This window comes from Empidonax traillii, unplaced genomic scaffold (assembly GCF_003031625.1).
Source record: "Empidonax traillii isolate 1590-97213 ecotype Southwest subspecies unplaced genomic scaffold, ASM303162v1 scaffold427:size767076, whole genome shotgun sequence".
NCBI lineage: Eukaryota > Metazoa > Chordata > Aves > Passeriformes > Tyrannidae > Empidonax > Empidonax traillii.
In genome coordinates this window covers 609,872-628,291 of record NW_020955620.1, presented here as the reverse complement: position 1 = coordinate 628,291, position 18,420 = coordinate 609,872, and the positions used below count along the sequence as shown (strand labels likewise).

Sequence of the window (18,420 nt, the reverse complement as noted above, 5' to 3'; positions counted from 1 at the left end):
AGCAACAGGATCTCTGCCCCAGTACAGGACTCTCTATCCTTACTGCCCAGGCGAGAGACACACTGGTTATTTTTCCCACACACTGGTTATTTTTCAACCTGTAAACTTCTGGATTTTGTACATTTACAGTTAAGAGACCTGTTCTCACCCCAGAAAAGCAGATGTGCTGTGGGGTTTTATGGTGCAACAGAAGAGCGGACCAGGCTCTGTCATTTAAAAATACTGTATTTTATTTAGATTTATTTACTTAAGAAAACCTAAGGGTAAATGAGCTGAGAGTGTCACCGGTGATGAAGCCACACAAAGACTGAGACATGAGATCTTCACAACTATATTACACAAAAAAACCTATGAAGAAGTGAGACATGGTTTGGGTGCTTTGAGCTGGGCATCAGGAAATCCCCTAAAGCAACAGCTTCCATAGAAACAGCTTTCTTCTTAGTGGAAGCAGGATGCAGCTAGCATCCAGATTAGTAGCACTCCCTTGCCAAAGTATCACCCACGTAAGAAGGAAGGGATGTTTACTGATTGTACCGACACATCACTGCTGATAAACCTGCTCTCCCAATATGCTCTCAGCCATGTCCTTGATCACACTACACAACTGATCTGCTCTCCAGCAAGTCGTGGTGGCCGGCCTGAGAATACACCCTGACGTGTGCCTGGTTCCCTGTAAAGCAAAGGATCTGTGGGTTGCTTGTCTGAGCCAACAGCGTCGCGCCGATCCAGCTCAGCTAAACTCCATGGGAGCTATTTTGGTGGTCTCTCCAGTACTGCACAATACAAGAAGCACGGCCTAAAGTAACATCCACCTACAACACACTAGTAGATCATTTCAGATTCAGTACTATGTACAATTTACTCTTACTTAGTATACTAAGGAGCTGTGATATTTCTTCTGAGACGTGTTATTTGACTGACGATTATTGAATCCTTCTGTCCACTGTGCTGCAGAGGAATGCTGCACTCTGGCTATACCATCACGTTAAGAAACTTCAACGACCTGCCTCAGTTCTTCAAACAGGGGAGTGAGCTCCTTCTCTAAACTTACAATCAGCCCTGGAAAGAGAGAAGAGACAGAACATTCCATCAGACAACATCACTGAGAAGCCTCTCTCTAAAGCCTGCAGCTCCCTGCCCCTCCTATGTCAAAGGCAGTGTTTTTCAAAACATGAAATGTTTTACTTGAGCTGCTCACTCTCCATGGGAACAGCGTGCAGCACTCCCAGGCAGGGGGCCTGCAGTCCCCACCACTAGCAGAGGCACATCCCACACAGAGCAGCTCTCCCCCACTGTCGCCTTGCTGCTTCCCACAGCTACTGCGGCCCAAACAGCTGTGCCAAAATCCAGTGCCTTCTGCTCATATTCATCAGCCAATGCCTTTGTGAGCAAGGCCAGGTGCCTGGCTGAAGGAATTCCCCACCCCACAGAAATGAGAAGACACAGCTGCACACTACTGCAAATGTTAACCTGGAACTGAACAGAAGGAGACCAAACAATTGGTTTGTACAGCACAGTAATTGCCAAGGTAGCAAACACTCTCAGGAAGCAAGGGTAAGGTTAGTCACAGGAGAAACATGCTTCTGGAAGAAAAACTTCAGCAAGTCACCTAAAAATCTCTGAATTTTCACTCACACCTCTCCATTTTCACCTTCACAATATGCTGACAAAATTCATAGCAAGGAGCACAGTTAAACTATAGTTTGCAGTGAATTCAGGTAATTTATTTTCAATTACTTAAAATACTGCAGTCTTTTAAGGCTCAGGTATTTAAAATACATGTGAAGACATACCGGTATTGGCATTGCTGCTAGCAATGAAACTCACTACCAAAGGCAAGCGATTGAACTGCACCACCTGCAAGGAGAGAGAACAGTGCTCAGACAGGAGCTAACACATGCTGGAGGTCAGAGCTCTGAAAAAAATTCTTCCGGAAAAAAGCGTCCTTCTCAGTTTAAAGATCAAGCAGGAGCAAGAGCCACAGGGATGACTTTTCAGTTTATCTGTTTTTTGAGATTCATGGTTAAAAACACCAACAGAACTTACACCACACAGTACAGGGAGCTGCATGGGGAAAGCCTGGTACTTTCCTCCCCCTCCCTGTTCTACAGTGTGTTGTCCACCAGAAACCTAATTCAGCTACAAATGCTGCAGAGTACACCATGGAGACCAGACTCTCCAGAGGAAACAAGAGGGCAGGCAGGTTTACCATTTTAAAATACTGTTCCCTATACAGAAGTATCTCTTCTTCCAATAGGGAACTGGAACCTTGGATACAACAATAAGCTACAGAATCAAGAGAATCAAAGCAGTGTACTCCATGTGTATAAAGTAACTCATTAACCCATTTATTATCCAAACAAAGCTTGATACGCTGTAGGCTAAACTGCTGGTCAGTTTAACTGCAGTCATAACAAAAAGCTCTCAGGACCACTAGAATTTGAGAAGGAGCAAAAACAAAGCAGGTGATGGATTACACAAATAATCAGTTTGTGAACAATGTGAGTGGTATTCCAAAACTTTCTCACCTCAAAGTTACACCGGTAGCAAGATTAGCCTTGAAGTAGGCATGTGCTTAATTAACTTTAGGTGTCACTAATTATAAACAAATATTGTTTATAAAAGAGAACATAAACCCTTCATAACAAATTCTGAAGGCCATATGAGCAGCACCTGCTGCAAATTCATGATTACTACCTGTACAGAAAACTTTCACATTTTCAGTGAGTAAATCTCAGTTTTGAGAAATACAAGAGAAGTTTAATAAACAGTGTGAAAGTTTGTCTTAGTCATTTAAGCAGAGTAAGAGATAAACCACAATTACTTCAACAGTAGCCAAATGGATACAAGTGTTTAAACCACCTCTCTCTCTCTTGCTCAGTGTAATGTAGAAACAGCTCAGGTCACTGAGGACAAAGCACTCTCAGGTTACTCACCTGGTATGTATTGTAGTAGCAGATGATACTTTTGTTTTTAGAAAGTCCTAATTTACTGCCCTGATCTGTGGCGAGGGCAAAGGTGGACAGAAAGCCAGGTCGCAGTGCATGTTCTGGAGCATTATCATTGGCAACTAGAACAAAACAAGAAAATTCTCGTCTTTAGATGGCATCTCAGACTGCATCCCAAGCCCTTATCCAGCCTAGTGCTCTGCCAAAAGCAGATCTGCTGTTGGGGGACACGCAGCACAGCTCAGGTGCTTCCACAGTGAGCACAAGACAGTCTTCATGAGCAATACATCCTTTAATGCTCTGTATGTGATGGAAGCTCATTACACCAAGCGTCCTTCCTAGTGTACCTAAGGAATAGCCTTTTCCTTTAGGACACAGAGCTTGTGATGATGCCCTTTGGGTTCCGCGTCCATCACTGTTTGCACCCATTCCAGCCTTTGAACTGATTACCGGCACACAGTCACTTGACTGTGAACATGTGAAGATGTGTGAGTTCTGCCAGCTGTTTAAGTACTTCTGAGGATTAAAAAAAAAAATAAAATCTGCAGTACTTGAACCTTTGTATCTTTAAACTAGCGTACTCATAACATAAAAAAAGCATCTTGAACGAGAAATGTGGAAGATAAAAACCACAGTACCAAAAACGTGTGCGACAGCTGGATGCAATTGCTTCCAAACACAGAACAGCCCGAACACAGAATACTGCTAAGCTATCTCTAGTACTCAGCATCCATCAGCCTGCGAGTGACTTGGAGATATAAGGACCTTACAGAATTCCAACCCCTTTCACCAAGGAAAACTTCCACGGACTACAATTAACTGAGGACACAAACAAAAGGATGCATTTAAAGAGGTACATATTCAATTACTGAAATTGAAATAAAAGTCTAATTTAATTCCTCCATTTGGGATATTAAGGTATTTGGCATAACCAGAGAAGATTTTGCTGTACTTCTCACCCCCTGCTGTTCAATCAGGATTTTAGCTGTAGGGTACAGTGAGAAGCTGAGGTTACCTTTGATAACAGGCACACCATCTCTGTCTGAGACCACAATAGCATGAAGACCTTCAACACTGAAAAAAAAAAAAAAAAAAAAAAAAAAAAAAAAAAAAAAAAAAAAAAAAAAAAAAAAAAAAAAAAAAAAAAAAAAAAAAAAAAAAAAAAGAAGGAAGAATGAAGAAGAGACACCATTTAAAAAACGCAGTAATTAGCAGCAAAGATTTTTTTTTTCTGAACAAATGTGCAAGGGAGGGGAAAACCTGTTGAAAATTGATGCCTTCAGTAATTTAATATTTGTGCTGTGTAGTACAGGCAGTACAGTTCTGGTGCTCTCAATAATTTGAAGGACATGTAACTGCTGGGAGCAAGTCCAGAGGAAGGCCACAAAGTTGATAAGAGGACTGGAGGAAGTTGGGGTGGTTCAGCCTGGAAAAGATAAGGTCATGTGGAAACCTCACAGCAGCCTTACAGTATCTAAGGGAGGCCTACATGGAAGCCAGAGATGGCCTTTTCATCAGGAACTGTAGTGACAGAATAAGGAGTAATGGGTACAAACCAGAAGAGGGGGAACTGAGGTTAGGTATTACTAAGAAATTTTTTACTGGGAAGGTGGTGAGGCACTGGGACAGCTTGCCCAGGGAGGTTGTGGATGCCCCGTCCCCGGCAGCGTTCAAGGCCAAGCTGGATGGGAAGCAGCCTGGTCTGGTGGAAGGTGTCCCTGCCCATGGCAAGGGGGGTTGGGATTAGACGGCCTTGGCCCCTCGCCCCGCAGAGACCCCGAGTTACCTCGGCAGCTTCTTGTACAGGAAGCGCTTCAGGTCCTGCGGGCAGAGACGGGCACCGTGTTACTCACCCGCTCGGAGGGGGCGGGGGAGCGCCCGAGCTGCCTCCCCGCCTGGCCCCGACAACCCCCGTCCCGACACCCCTCGCCCCCGAGCTGCCTCCCCGCCCGGCCCCGGCCCGCCCCCACCCCGGACACACCAGGCCCGATCCCCCCGACTCCCGGCCCCCGCCCAAAAGCCGCCGCCCGCGTCCCACCCGCCCGAGGAGCCACACTCACGTCGGCCATGGCTGGGGCCCGCCCGGCGCTGCTGCCGCCGCCGCCACCTCCGCGGGCCTGAGAGACGAGACGAGAAGGCGCTCGGTCAGCAGAGGCGCGGCGGGAGGGGGAAGAGAGGGAGGGAGGGAGGGCGAGCTCCCTCCCCGAAGCCCGGCCGGCCGCCACCCCCCGCCCCGCTGCTGTGGTAGAGGCTGCTCCCACCCAGGCCGGGAGGGAAGCGCGGTTGGGCCGAGACCACCGCGCACCCGGGAGGGGTGTGTATGTTATGGGGGGAGGGGGAGGGCGGGGACCGGCGCTGCCCGCCCTACCTGCCCTGCCCTGCCCTGCCCGCCGTACCTGTCGGCGCCCCCAGCGCGCCCCGCACGACTCCGCCGCCGCCGCAGCTTCCCCTCGGAGCCGCTGTCACATGATGGGCGGTGCCGCCCTCCCGACCCCGGAACCGCTTCCCCGCCGCCTCCGCCCCGCCCCGCCCCGCCCCGCCCCGGCAGCAAAACAAACCAAACCCAAAGCGTAGGACTGCAGTTAAAGGAACACAACAAAAAAAAGAAACGTCCATTTCTGCCGAGGAGAGTCACTCCCGGTTTTACTCCTCATTTCCCCTGCTTTCGGATCTAGTTTACCAAGCCTAATTTTCTATCTAATCTTCAAAACCTGAGGGCTGATGCCCACAGTGTAACAACAGTAACTGCACATCTGTTTTTAAAGTCCTGTATCAGAATCCAGGACCCTGCATGCTGGGCCCAAAAGAAACCCCAACCCTGCTCAGCCTGTAAGAGTGCTTTTTCTCTAAAAAAAAAGAGCTGCTACAGACCAAGCACAGAGTCACCGAATCAATTAGGTTGGAAAAGACCTCTGAGATCATCAAGTCCAACCTATGACCCAACACCACCCTGTCAACTAGACCACTGATTGCCAGATCCAGTCTTTCCTTAAAACCCCTCCAGGGATAGCGACTCCACTACTCCTTGGGCAGCTCGTTCCAATGTTTAATCATCCTTTCTGTGAGGAAAATCCTTCTAATGCCCAAACTAAACCTTTCCTGATGCAGCTTGAGCCTATGTCCTCTTGTCCTGTCACTAGTTATCTGGGAGAAGAGGCTGACCTCACATGGCTACAACCTCCTTTCAGGTAGTTGTAGAGAGTGATAAGGTCACCTCCGAGCCTCCTTTTCTACAGGCTAAACAACCCCAGCTCCCTCAGCTGCTCCTCATAGGACTTGTGCTCCAGACCCTTCACCACCTTCATTGCCCTTCTCTGGACTCGCTCCAGCACCTCAATGTCCTTTCTGAAGTGAGGGGCTCAGAACTGGATGCAGTACTTGAGGTGTGGCCTCACCAGCGCTGAGTACAGAGGGACAATCACATCCCTGGTCCTGCTGGCCACACTATTTCCTATATGAGCCAGGATACCATTGGCCTTCTTGGCCACCTGGGCACACTGCTGGCTCATGTTCAGCTGCTGTTGACCAGCACTTCCAGGTCCTTTTCTGCTGGGCAGCTTTCCAGCCACTCTGCCCCCAGCCTGCAGCACTCCATGGGCTTGTTGTTACCCAAGACCAGGATCCATAACTTGGCCTCGTTGAACCTCATCCCTTTGTCCCTGGCCCAGCAGTCCAGCCTGACCCTCTGCAGAGCCCTCCTATCCTCCAGCAGACTGACACCCAGCCAGTTAGGTGTCATCTGTGAATCTACTGAGGATTCACTCAGTCCCCTCATCCAGATCATCAATAACGATATTGAACAGGACTGGGCCCAATACTGAGCCCTGGGGGACACCACTAGTGACTAGAGCGGTTACCTGAAGATTTTGTTTATATGCCAGTACTGCAGCATAGACTAAAACGGTAAAAAAAGGTGCTCACATGGAATCACTGATGTTTCTGAATGTATAGGTCCAGTGAAGTTTTTAAAAAGCCCAAAACAGAGACAAAGCCACTTTTTTTGTAAGTAAGAGAGGAAAAGCTCATTCAAAAAGACAAATTTATTTGAATACTGAGAATCCATACCTCCTTCTTAATCCAAGCCATGCAGACACAGCAATTTGATAAGGACTTGGTCATACTAGAGAGATACTTAAAAGAGAACCCCATAAAATTATCTTGTGTGAGCTTCTGATAGTATTTTGAAAATGCTACCTGGGACAACCTTGGTCCCCTCATTTATTAAAATATTCCCTCCTACACACTAAAAATGTTTAAAAATGCAACTGGCTTTCTATGATTTGTAGGCATCATGCTCAGTGATGAATTTTACTTGCTTCTCTGTCACCTTATGAATAAAAGCTATGCAAAAGCCTCTGTGAGATGGCTCCTCTACTGCTATTCATGGGAATTTAGTCTCCTGTCCCAGTGACAGCTTTTCTATACATGGAACAAACCAGTACTGAAGGAAAATGTATATTGTGCATGAAGGATAACATTGTAACTAAACACTGCATTTTAATATTATTTCTAAAAATGGGGAGAAATCCAATACTCAAACCTAATTCCTGCCAGACTGAGAAGTCTTACAATTATCCTGGAGAAGTATGCATTACTGTCTATTACTGATATTTTATTTCAAGTATTAAACCAATCTCATCTCAACCCACAGGTTTTACCTTATTTCCGATTCTCCTTCCTGTCCCACTCTGAGAGGGTGTGAGCCAGTGTCTGCATGGTGCTTATTTGATGGCTGAGGCCAAACCACAACAAATGGCCTACTTCTTGCCTATATTTATTCCATTACATTACATGTACGTTATAGCTTCACAAATTTGTATATTACTGCTTTCTTTAAAAACAAAATGTCTCCTTATACTATTACACTTTCCTTCTGCTTTCTTTGACAGAGCTACAAGAGGGAATAACAACTTCTTAAGGAATGAATGAAATTTATGGAACACACAACCTTAAAAAAAAAATGTTCCTGCCCTCTCATTTTAATCTTTTTACAGCATTCATTACAAAATTATATTGAAAATTTTTACAATTTAAAGTTGTCTCTGCTAAGTATTTAAATGCATCTGTTGCATTTTAGTGTTGTAATGCTCTGCCTTTTCTTGGAAACTTATTAAAGAATCAAGTCTGTTTTTAAAAAAGTAAAAAATTCCAATTTAGACTTGTTATACCTAAACAGGAACTTGTAGGGAAATGTTGATCCGATGTGAACACTGAACTCGCTTGTGACTCATGATGCTCCATAAATAGAACATGTACTGATGTTATATTTCAGCAGATGCAAATCATCTCCCTTTCTCACTGAGCTATGTCAAAGAGTCATGCCAAGATTTTTCACTTTTTGCAGGACTTTCCTGCTTGCCCTTTTAAAGGAAAAAGTCAAGAACCCATGCTCATGCTATCTTTAATTCTAGATTAAATAAAAGGTAATGACTAAATAAAGAGTAAAGAGTGGGTAACTAAAAAAGTTGAGGGATTTTTAGCCAGGCTGTTCAAATACAGTTTTGTTTTTTTCTGAAGAAAGGTCATCTGAAAAGATTCAAGTACTCCACCCTCTTTAATTTCAACCATGAGAAAATTAATTCTGAACTTTCCAGCAGATTCCTTCAACAAAACCAGGGAAGATAATGACATTTCCGAATCAAAAAACCTTCAGACTTGAGGTAAGAAGTAACAATCAAGAGAGAAACACCACTTGGAATATTAAAAGAATGTTTGCAGGTCATATTTAGAGCAGCTTAATCTTTATATTATCATAGCATCCTTTTGCACATTACTGCATATTTCAAAGCGTGCAACTATTTGATCTGTTCAATACTGAGTGGCATTTTTCCCCCAGTATAAACTTATCGTTTCCTTCTTTGAAAATGCCAACTGCAATAGACAGTCAAATGAAACGTAGCACTTTTAAACTACTGGGATGTCTGTGTTGCCACAGGACACAGCCACTGCATTATTCCAGTTTGCTGAGGTACCGATAGCAATCTAACCGACCTCACACAGCTCACTGTCCGTCCATTTACCTACTTCTCACCTGCAGCAGAAGAGGCTGCAGGGCAGACACAGCCCATAGTATTACTGCAGGCAGCTTTGCTAGACCATCTCTTCACTCTGATTTCACTGTTCTGATATTTGACAAGTGTTATATATCCATTTTCCTATTAACTAAAATATCACCTGCAAGCTCAGACTCATTTGTGAATGCGAAGGCCCACGTACTTGTTAAAGCCTTTTGAACAATTTTCTTCTATTAAGAAGACACAGGAGTACCAGTATGTACTTTGAGAGTTTGTTTTCACTAGTATAATTACAATACATTCTGGACAGTTACAAAATCTGGGGAATTGCATTTTCTTCATAAATTTCTATTGCATATTTCAAACATTTGGATGCCTTTGCATTACTTCTGCACCCTTTTACTACAGTCTTAGAGAGGACATCCAGTACAGCAACTGTTTTTTTTTTCCTGTTGTTTCAGCCACTTTTAGTTCTGCTTTGTGCCTCAGGCTATGATGTCCACCTTGAATGCTGGTTTAGCTGCTTATTTAAAAGCCTGCAGCCAGTTTCATATTATACCAATTCAATGGAAGTCATTTCCGCTGTGACAGTTTAGAAAAGGGATATATGCAAAAGGATTTCTGGGTCACTTAGAGCAAGCACATTTAGCGTATCTGCAAAGTCATATCCTGCTCTAGACCAGAAGGAACTGCAATGAAGTCAGTCAAAGTATTTAAACTTCCAGTTTTGGAGGAAAATTTGGCTCCACATAAACTGATAGCATTGTTCAAAGATACCAGTTTTCTCAAACAAAAAATAGTGCTCATACTACGAGCAATCTGGCATTCTCAAATACAAGACACATTCCCCTGCATAACACTGTTAAAATGTAAAAAACATCAGCTACTGAACCTAAAAACGTTTTCAACACACTTTGATAAACTTTAAGTACATTGTACTCAGCCGCTTCAGAACACCTCTTTGCATCAGCAGGTGTGGCAACATATAGTTTCCACTTACAGGCCACTGAGTTACATGATCTTGTGTGTAGGAGCCAAAGGTAGGTTTGCTCATTTTTAGGAAGCCAGTCCAGCAACATTCTGGTCCCAGAAAATGCATTCCCTGTCTCTTCTGCCTTGGGACCAGTGACAGAGCTGTGGCCATAGGAAAACACTGCAAAGCAGCAAAGCATTTAAAGAGTTGGCAAAAGGGTTGAAAGGCACGTACCTTGTCCTTAGCAAAATTTTCCTGTTCCACTTGCAGTGCCCATTGAGAAATAAGTGTTGGGACCTAGCTTGAAATAAAAATGCAGTAAGAAAATGGAAGCCTGCCAGGAAAAAAAAACAACAGGTTGCCTTTTTCTAATATATTTTTTAAGATTTTACTATTGCATGTTTTTCTCTGCCTTTCCAATGAAAATTAGGGAAGCTACGGATGCATATTAACCATACGTATGGATTTACTACTACTGGAATAGCAAATGGTAGAGCAGCTGTAAACCGTTGCAAGTACTAAAAGCAATGTTTACAATGGTCTGTACAGCATTTGCAAATATTTACTTTGAAAAGAGATTTAGTGTCGTTCTGAAGTTTTCTCAGCATTGCTTAGAAATGCTAAAAAACTACAACAGCTAAACTGCTACTCTACACCAGATCAATATACCCCAACAGATATTTAGGAATATATGCCATTATATTTAAAAATACCAAGTTCCTCTAAGCTGGCAAACCTAGAAGATTTTACATAGAGTTAGAGATAAAATATTAAAAATTATTGTTTCAACTCCACACACTTGACATCTGAATAGGAGTGATGTAATCATACTATTTATTCCATCAGTGAGACAAAATGTAGTATGGAACTAAATTTCTGAGATTTTTAAATAGAAAGTCATTTAACTCGTATATACACAAAGTGTTCTTTCCACAGATATTTACATGGCAAATATGTTAGAGGAGAACCACTATGACTAAGTCTCTACAAGTACAGTATCCTTTCTGAGCTATTCTCTCTGCTGAAAGAATTCACAGAAGCTTTGAAGTAAAATCTAGACAATTAAAGTTACCTATATTTCACAGTAGGTAAAGAAGCCATTAAATAATATTTCAGCATAAGGTTTCTGGAAACAGCTACACAGTAGAGTTTTACATCCACCCTTCTTTTCCAGCAGCATTCATGGTGAAACTAAATCTCTTCTTAATTTACAAGAGAGATAACAGCATACATAAAGATGTATTGTACAACTGTAGCTCATCCTCCTCGATAGAGGCTGGTCAGCCGTTCTAGTTCTTTGCAGTTCTCCATGGACATGGACTCTGCCTTCTTTCGGAGACGGTCATCTCGATATACTTTTGCTGCATAAAGTAAGTCTGTTTCTTCAAGGGAAAAAAGAGAAAATATTTTTTTGGTCAAAAACTGGGCACTTGGCACATGACATATTCCTTCTTAGAGTTGTACAAAGCACCTCGGGTTTAATCCCTGCCCTTTTTTCTTTCTGTCTATTCTAACTTCTCTCAGACATCACCTGAACAGCAGTGCTACACTTTGCTGGATCTTGATAAGCATTGCATCTCTTTGAGCAGATAAAGCCATAATAGCCTTTCAGCTCCCTCACAGTTCATACAGCAGTATCTGACTAAATGAAAAACCCAAAGCAAAAAACTCCAGCAAGAACAAAGGAACAAAAAGTCCCCTACAACTTCTCTCAGACCTCATTAAACAATAAAAATATAGGCCACACTCAGTGATCTTGTGTAGTATTGACAGCTGTAACATCTCGTCTGTACCCTAAAAAATCCATTCTGAATGTTAAGCCCTTTACTTCAACTGATACTGCTTCAGCGATTCAGAGGTATTGATAATTAAGAGCTCTCTGTATTATACTGGTGTTCAGCAGCTTGACATTGCCAAGCATTTTAATTCTGTAAAATCTTTTTCATGACTTCAACTAAAAATGGATTAGCAAGGCATTCTTAAATGTCAATCAATGCTGGATAGATTTTTTACTGTCAAGGAGATCCAACATACAACAGGTATTTTAAATCCATAAACCCACAAAATTAGCTGTTTTCTATCAATAGAGAAAATCCATTAGGGGCCTCTTACTCAAAATCAATTTGGGTAGTTTTCATAACTTGATAAATTATAAGTAGCAAACATGACAGACACCACTTTCAGACTATTTTTGGTTTTTTTACTGGGGTCAGATGTCTCTGTAGCAATAACATTTTTCCCAGTAAATATGTATAGACAGAAGCATGAGCCTCCTTGCATTGTCCAGGACTCAGATCATGCTTAAAAAAGTAAGCACATCAAGAATAACTGCTGAAAAATGAGAAAGGTAATCTTTCTTCTTCTTTCCTCCTAAGGCTGAACTGCCTATCAGTGAAGCCTTTTCAAAGATATTTATACAGTAAATATATTACAGAAGACACAAATGTAACATGCCAGTAAATTTAAGTGTAACGATTAGGTCAATAAAAGCAAACTATGCTCCCAGATCTACACTCTGATGAATAAATGTATAAATAATACATCCTCTTTTCATTGTGCTGGAATATATCTTGTATTTAACTTTTTTTGTTAACAACCACCTCTCATTTTTGTAAACTACTTTTTACAGCTGGGAAAAACTGAGGGGCCATCTCAGCTGAAAGGCTGGCAGCATTGGACTGCAGAGAGTAAATGCAAGAACATGTGATTTCACATGATTTCACACAGAGAAGGGCATTCTATTTGCCTCTGGTCAGTTTACTGACAGCTCATGAATTAATTATTTTTCCAGTAAGCCATTACTGAAGTTTACCACCTGAAAAGTTAAAACCATCTGGTTCCAACACTGATGTCTTTTTAGCAGCACTGTTCTCACCGAGCATGAAAGGTTCACGAAATGGTCACAAATAGCAGAATAACAGGTTAAAATTGATGCTGATTTGGAGATGGCTGATGCTATTCAGCACTTTTATGCCTTAAAACTGAATTTTAGGCTTCTGAAAGAAAATAGCTCATTGTATAATATGAGATTGGAGAAACAGATGGTAAACTGAAAACACCCTTGTTTTTAGGGTCTGATATAGCCCTGGTACCAAGTCCAGGGAGAAAAATTATTCAGCACTGGCAAAAGATGAAGCACTGATTTAGAGCTCATGATATTTTACAGGATATGCTGCCTGTCCTTGGATGCCTGGAAAAGCAGTATTTGTATGTACTGTGGTCCAAGGTAGATTAATTTCTTTCCCCCTTTGGAAACACCTATGTAAGCTTTCGGTTTATATATTTACAGGAAAATGAGATAGTGCCATGATGAAATAATGTGGAAGACATTAGAATTCTTAGAAATCGCCATAAGTTAAGGACAAAAGCTTTGTCATTATCAATTCAGCATAGTCTTTGATTTTCTAAGAAATGGTCAGATAATAAAGCAGCAGGTTGAAATTGCTGGTGATCTGCAGATGGTTGTTAGGTCACAGAGTAAAACTCAGAAATTAGGTGACACTGGGGACACCTCTGAAGTGAGAAACAGCAAGGACCCTTACACCTGCTTTTGCATTGAGACATTTTAGTAATACAAGGATTTTCATTCTTGGCTAAGGTAATACATTTTTATAGTAATGCATGCTTTCATGGAATTACACATATTACCAAACTTACTTTGTTGTCTCTCCTTCCAACAGTTATTACGAATGTTGGATACATAATCCTCTTCCACACTCTTTTCCACTTTCTGTAATGACACTCCTTTGTATTCATTTCTGAAGTCTTTGTTGACATAGTAAATGACACCCAAGTTTTCTGTCTGCATTTTTATGACCTGCCCTGTACTTCTGCAAGAAAGAAGGCAGGGGGGAGAGAGAGACTAAATATTAATTTGATTTTTTTTTTTTTACACCCCAAAGAGACTTTTAAAAGATACTGCTATTACGCAATAATACCAACATATTAGTGAATTTGTCATTTCAAGACATATAATGAAAGGAATGACTGCATAATTTGATAGGAAATAGAATTACTGTGTTCACCTGAACTTCTGCTGCTTTAACACTTAACTCAAAAAAACCCCACTTTACTAAGACACTTGTTTCATACCTCTTTAGGCAAACATAAGCTTTAGTAATAGAAAACGGCATTCAAACTCAACAGAAGGGAAATCAGGTCACTATTCCGTAGCAACCCAGTATATACAGGCACCTCCATTCTAAAGTGTTTGCTGCCAGCCCCGATAAATCCATTCCCCTGCTGGCATTCTGCAGATTAAAAACCAAAGATTGGACGCAAGCATTTTGGCAGAGAAGCGTTTCTAAGCGTCACAACAGCTTAGCTGCAGAAGGGAAAAAACACTGCACTCCAGAAATAAAGAACTCTGAAAAACAGGAGAAAAGAAACCTTTCTGTTGAGGGGCTGAGAGCTCTGCAAGGAGCTAAGGACCTTTAAAACCATTGTGGTGAGTGGGCTAACTCTACTAGCTAGCTGCAAGCTTGATTCAAGTTATTTATTTCTCGCAAGGAAAAAAGGCTTATATATCCCACAGCAGAAAACAGGTAAGTCTCACTAGTGGAATTCTTCACAAGAAAATGAAGATAAACTACTTTGCCATTACCTAAAATGAAGTAAAAGAATAGACAGTTTTCTCAGCCCTCATTTAGTTTAACACTTAAGTAAGGCTGAGAAAGTTGCTTTCAAGTACATCACTTGCTGCAAACAAAGAATGAGCCTCAGCAGGTTTCAGTATTTGATTAAATGTGTTAGAGATGCAACCACCTTTGCAACATGCCATGTTGCACGGACGCACTGTCTTGTATTGGACCTCCTAAACTCCAGGTGTTGATGACCTCTGTTCTCCATTGTGTTCTCAGCATGTTCTTAGTACCTAAGTTTTAAGTTTTGTTCTGCTCTGTCTACACCTTCCCTCCTTTTCCTTACAGTGGGAAATCAAGGACAAAATAATGGTAGGCTCACTAAAATGTTTCTAAGTGGGAGAGGGTGATTACATCATCTTCCCCTCTGTTTTAAGCTAATGTAGTTTAAGCACTACTTACGATCTTGGGTATAAGGCGTAAGGAGGGTTAGATACCATCAACTGGCTCAACAAGGAGACAAAGATCAACACAATAATAGGCATCAGCTGGATGACCATAGAGAAACCTCCCTAAGGAACAAAACACATGCAGGCATTTCATAAATAAGCATCCGGTAAGCGGGTAAATTTGACAAGATTTAATGCTAAGTGTGACTTTCTGCTTTAATCCTCAAAGGCTGCTACAAAATCTGTAACTGCAAACACTGTGGTGTTATCTGAACTTTCGAATGCGTACACAGTATTCACAGAGTGTGAGAGTTCGTGGGTTAGCATGTGCCCACAAGCAACTACCAAATCATTGTATGCCATGATTTGGTCTGATCTATACAGTGATATGTAATTATACAGGACTATAGGTTATTCATGTAGGTGAACACTGAGCCTTAAGTTCAATTCTTACCTCAGCCGAAATACACTTTTAAATGCAGACGGGGGTTACTGGCCAGAATTAGCGGCATATTTAGGCTAATAATACCAATCATCAGAAAGACAGTGACATTCAACAACAGATTTACAAAACCTTTGCAAATTTGCAGGTCTATTTGCCAATCAGTAAGATTACCACCCGCTGAAGTTTTACCTAACTGGCAAGTACAAATCCTCCTCTACAGTACAGAGCCCCTGTACAATCACATCACTGAAAGTGACTACCAGCAAATTTCACAATCCATAGTTTAACCAACAGTGATTAAACATACATCACCCCTCTCTTCCTCCCTCTCATGTCCACTCTGACGGTGCTGATTAGGATGACTGTAGCCAGCGCGCCCATTAGAAAATGAATGTACACTACCTGAGGAAAGAAATATCTGCTTTTAAATAATGGAAAAAAAAGTACTATTTAGAGGTCAGGACAGAAGTACTTAACATTACTGCAGAATGGCACATAAAATAACATTAAGTATCTTACAATGTCAAAGTTATTTAAAATAAATATTTTAAGCTCTAAGATAGTAACCCCAAAGAACTGAACTGACATTTTTGGGATTTAGCAACACTTGGGGGAAAAATAAACTGTGATGCAGACTGAGAAGCTGAGGTTGGAGGAAGGTTGGAATAATTCTACTGTTTTATAATGTCACAAACTCTAATGCCCCTCTGGGCAATACATACCAAAAATTTTACTGATGTATACAAATACCTGTTGGAAAGGCCCCTCCAAAGAACATGTTGAACAGATCCTCCGGAGTAATATCTGCCTCACAACCTCTATGGAAGTTGAATCTACCGTTGCTAGGGTGATTGCATGTTTGCTCTTCGCTCCCTGTAAAGTCATACTGCTTTCGTTTTTCTGGATTACTCAGCACGGCATATGCATTTCCGATTTCTGAAGCAAGGAATAAAAGACAACTCCCATAAATGAATGAAAAAAGTTATTCCAGCATGAGAACTGCAATTTCAAAGTAAAAAACCAGGCAGCAAATGATGTCCTTTACTGTATGTTACAAAACAACTACTGCAGAACATGGTCCAGAAGCATCTCTACTGTTCTCAGAATAGTTTCCACAAAGTTTCCCACCAACGCTATTCAAAGGCCTTTTATCCTGTTGAAGGAGGCAGAAGGCAGGAGAGCTTTATTTCTTTTTCTAGGGAACACCTACACCTGTGGAAATGTTCTCTCACTGCAATTACAAAAAAAGCATCAGGCATTTCAATGAAAGCTCTGAAGCTGGGTACTTGCAAAGTTCAGTCTGCCCTGGCAGCCTAGCTTTAAAAAAACCCTATAGACTCTGAAGGTTTTCTTTGGTTTCATTTGATAAAGGGTCAGTTCTTTGAATGTATCAAATTCATTGTCTCAATGAATTTCTCACAAGAGTGTGAGTGTATTTTTCTCAATGCTTCTGAAGATATTTTAGGGATTAGATTAATAACAGAGTTTTGTATGACACAACATGAAGAAGAGAACATATGTAAACAACAGGAACATGTGTGTTCCTAAGGTTGTCAGTATGACCTCAATGCTTCGAGTGCCTGGCCTGGATGCTTGTCCTCATTTATGCTAAGTTATCACAAATGAAAAACTTCAATTCTGACAGCAGAAAGGAAAAAAACTGAGTTAAGTGAGCATTGAAAAAAATCAGAGAGAAACCCCACATATTCTGCTGACTTTAAAACCATTTTTCTTGCTGTGCACAGACACACAGCTCCTGCAGACTGAAGGAAAATTTCTGTTGCCACTGGATGAGCCATCTTCACTCAGTCATATCTTCATTAAACTCTTTCTGCCTTCCTTTCTTCTCTCTCCTCCAGGCCTCTCCAACAAAAGGTTTCTTTTGCAGCCAACTAACCCAAGACACAGGGATTATGTTCCTTTTAGTGTTGAAAAGCCATCAGTCATCAAAAGTTCATGAAAGGTGCAACATTATAACCTCAACACGGGCAAATAAGACTACAGCTTATAATTAATATTTTAAACATTATCCAATCTAAGAAAAAGTTAATAAGTTTTAGCTATGTGTCTTTTAAGATGCCCTTAGAAGAAAATCATTAGTAATTCCTTTAAGTGGAAAAAACCCACAGAAATGAAGCCTGGTAACTTGCACTGAGATCGCGATATACACTGATGCCAATTATTGCTCTGTTGCTCAGTACAAGGATAAAACTGGTGGTAAAAATTTGGACTTTCTCTTGAATTAAGAATCTGGGGAGACCCATCAAGTGACTGCACATAAAGTGAAGACACCATACTATCACCATACTGTATGCCTATTTGTTATTTGCCTTTCATTATCTGATCCTAATTAACAACGGATTTGATTCAAATACGATTTTCTTTTAAAAAAGGACATAAAAAGCACTACTCAGAAGTTTCAAATGAAGATTTCTGATGAAGTGTGTAAAAGAGGTTCCAAGAGAGTAAAAGTCACTATATTTGCACAAACATTTTAATCTAAAATTCAGCCTCAGTGAGACTGCTCGATACAACAGCAGAGCAGTACGAGGTAGCTCAAGATATAAGTACCTTGCCTATCATGAAACTCAATTCTGTTTTCTAATGTGATCTTTCCTTAAAATAAAGCATTATTATGAAATAAAAACTATTATTATTAATTCCTTTTCTCAGATGGATGTCAGAAATTCATCAGACACCCTTAAAGGAAAACTAAACCATAAATTTACTCAGCCATACAAAAAGATTACAATCATTTCAATGCAAGAAAATGCTAGTTTTCATTAAATAACTTTTAGCCAACAAGATTCCCCTACAAAATTTTCTCTTCATTTATTTATCTAGTTAAGAATCAGAAAGAGAAATTAAGATGAAGAAATCAGACTCGTACAAAGTGCTAATGTTAAATAAAATATTAAATATTAAGAAACTGATTTTTAACATTTTAAAGATTATTTAAAATGCTATTAAGAAGGAAGAACTTTTCTTCCTAGGGCCTGAGACAATTTTAT

The 18,420-nt window shown here is 41.1% G+C and overlaps 2 protein-coding genes across 2 annotated transcripts in view; both read right to left on the bottom strand.

Annotated features, from left to right (window-relative positions):
* Positions 1-207: 207 nt before the first annotated feature.
* LAMTOR3 (late endosomal/lysosomal adaptor, MAPK and MTOR activator 3) lies at positions 208-5,410 on the bottom strand. Its single transcript, XM_027894447.1, has 7 exons — positions 5,345-5,410; positions 5,009-5,065; positions 4,735-4,769; positions 3,964-4,022; positions 2,937-3,070; positions 1,794-1,857; positions 208-1,059 (listed from the first exon to the last, which is right to left on the bottom strand). The coding sequence occupies exons 2-7, from the start codon at positions 5,015-5,017 to the stop codon at positions 986-988; spliced, it is 375 nt and encodes a 124-aa protein (XP_027750248.1). The 5' UTR covers positions 5,018-5,065; positions 5,345-5,410; the 3' UTR covers positions 208-985.
* A 3,273-nt stretch (positions 5,411-8,683) lies between these two features.
* The window catches only part of DNAJB14 (DnaJ heat shock protein family (Hsp40) member B14), a 29,272-nt gene continuing 19,535 nt past the window's right edge, over positions 8,684-18,420 (bottom strand). The window contains exons 4-8 of the mRNA XM_027894445.1: positions 16,160-16,345; positions 15,717-15,811; positions 14,978-15,087; positions 13,593-13,765; positions 8,684-11,317 (exon numbers count right to left, since the gene is read on the bottom strand). Of these exons, the coding sequence (XP_027750246.1) occupies positions 11,193-11,317; positions 13,593-13,765; positions 14,978-15,087; positions 15,717-15,811; positions 16,160-16,345 (689 nt within the window). The 3' untranslated portion in view covers positions 8,684-11,192. The remainder of the gene's footprint in view (positions 11,318-13,592; positions 13,766-14,977; positions 15,088-15,716; positions 15,812-16,159; positions 16,346-18,420) is intronic.

What these genes read in the sequence shown, in the direction of transcription:
- LAMTOR3 (XM_027894447.1), bottom strand. An exon ending in GCTACTACAATACATACCAG is followed by an intron (nt 1,858 to 2,936) that starts GTGAGTAACCTG and finishes CTCTCCTTGCAG; the next exon opens with GTGGTGCAGTTCAATCGCTT. An exon ending in TAGCAGCAATGCCAATACCG is followed by an intron (nt 1,060 to 1,793) that starts GTATGTCTTCAC and finishes CTCTCTTTCCAG; the next exon opens with GGCTGATTGTAAGTTTAGAG.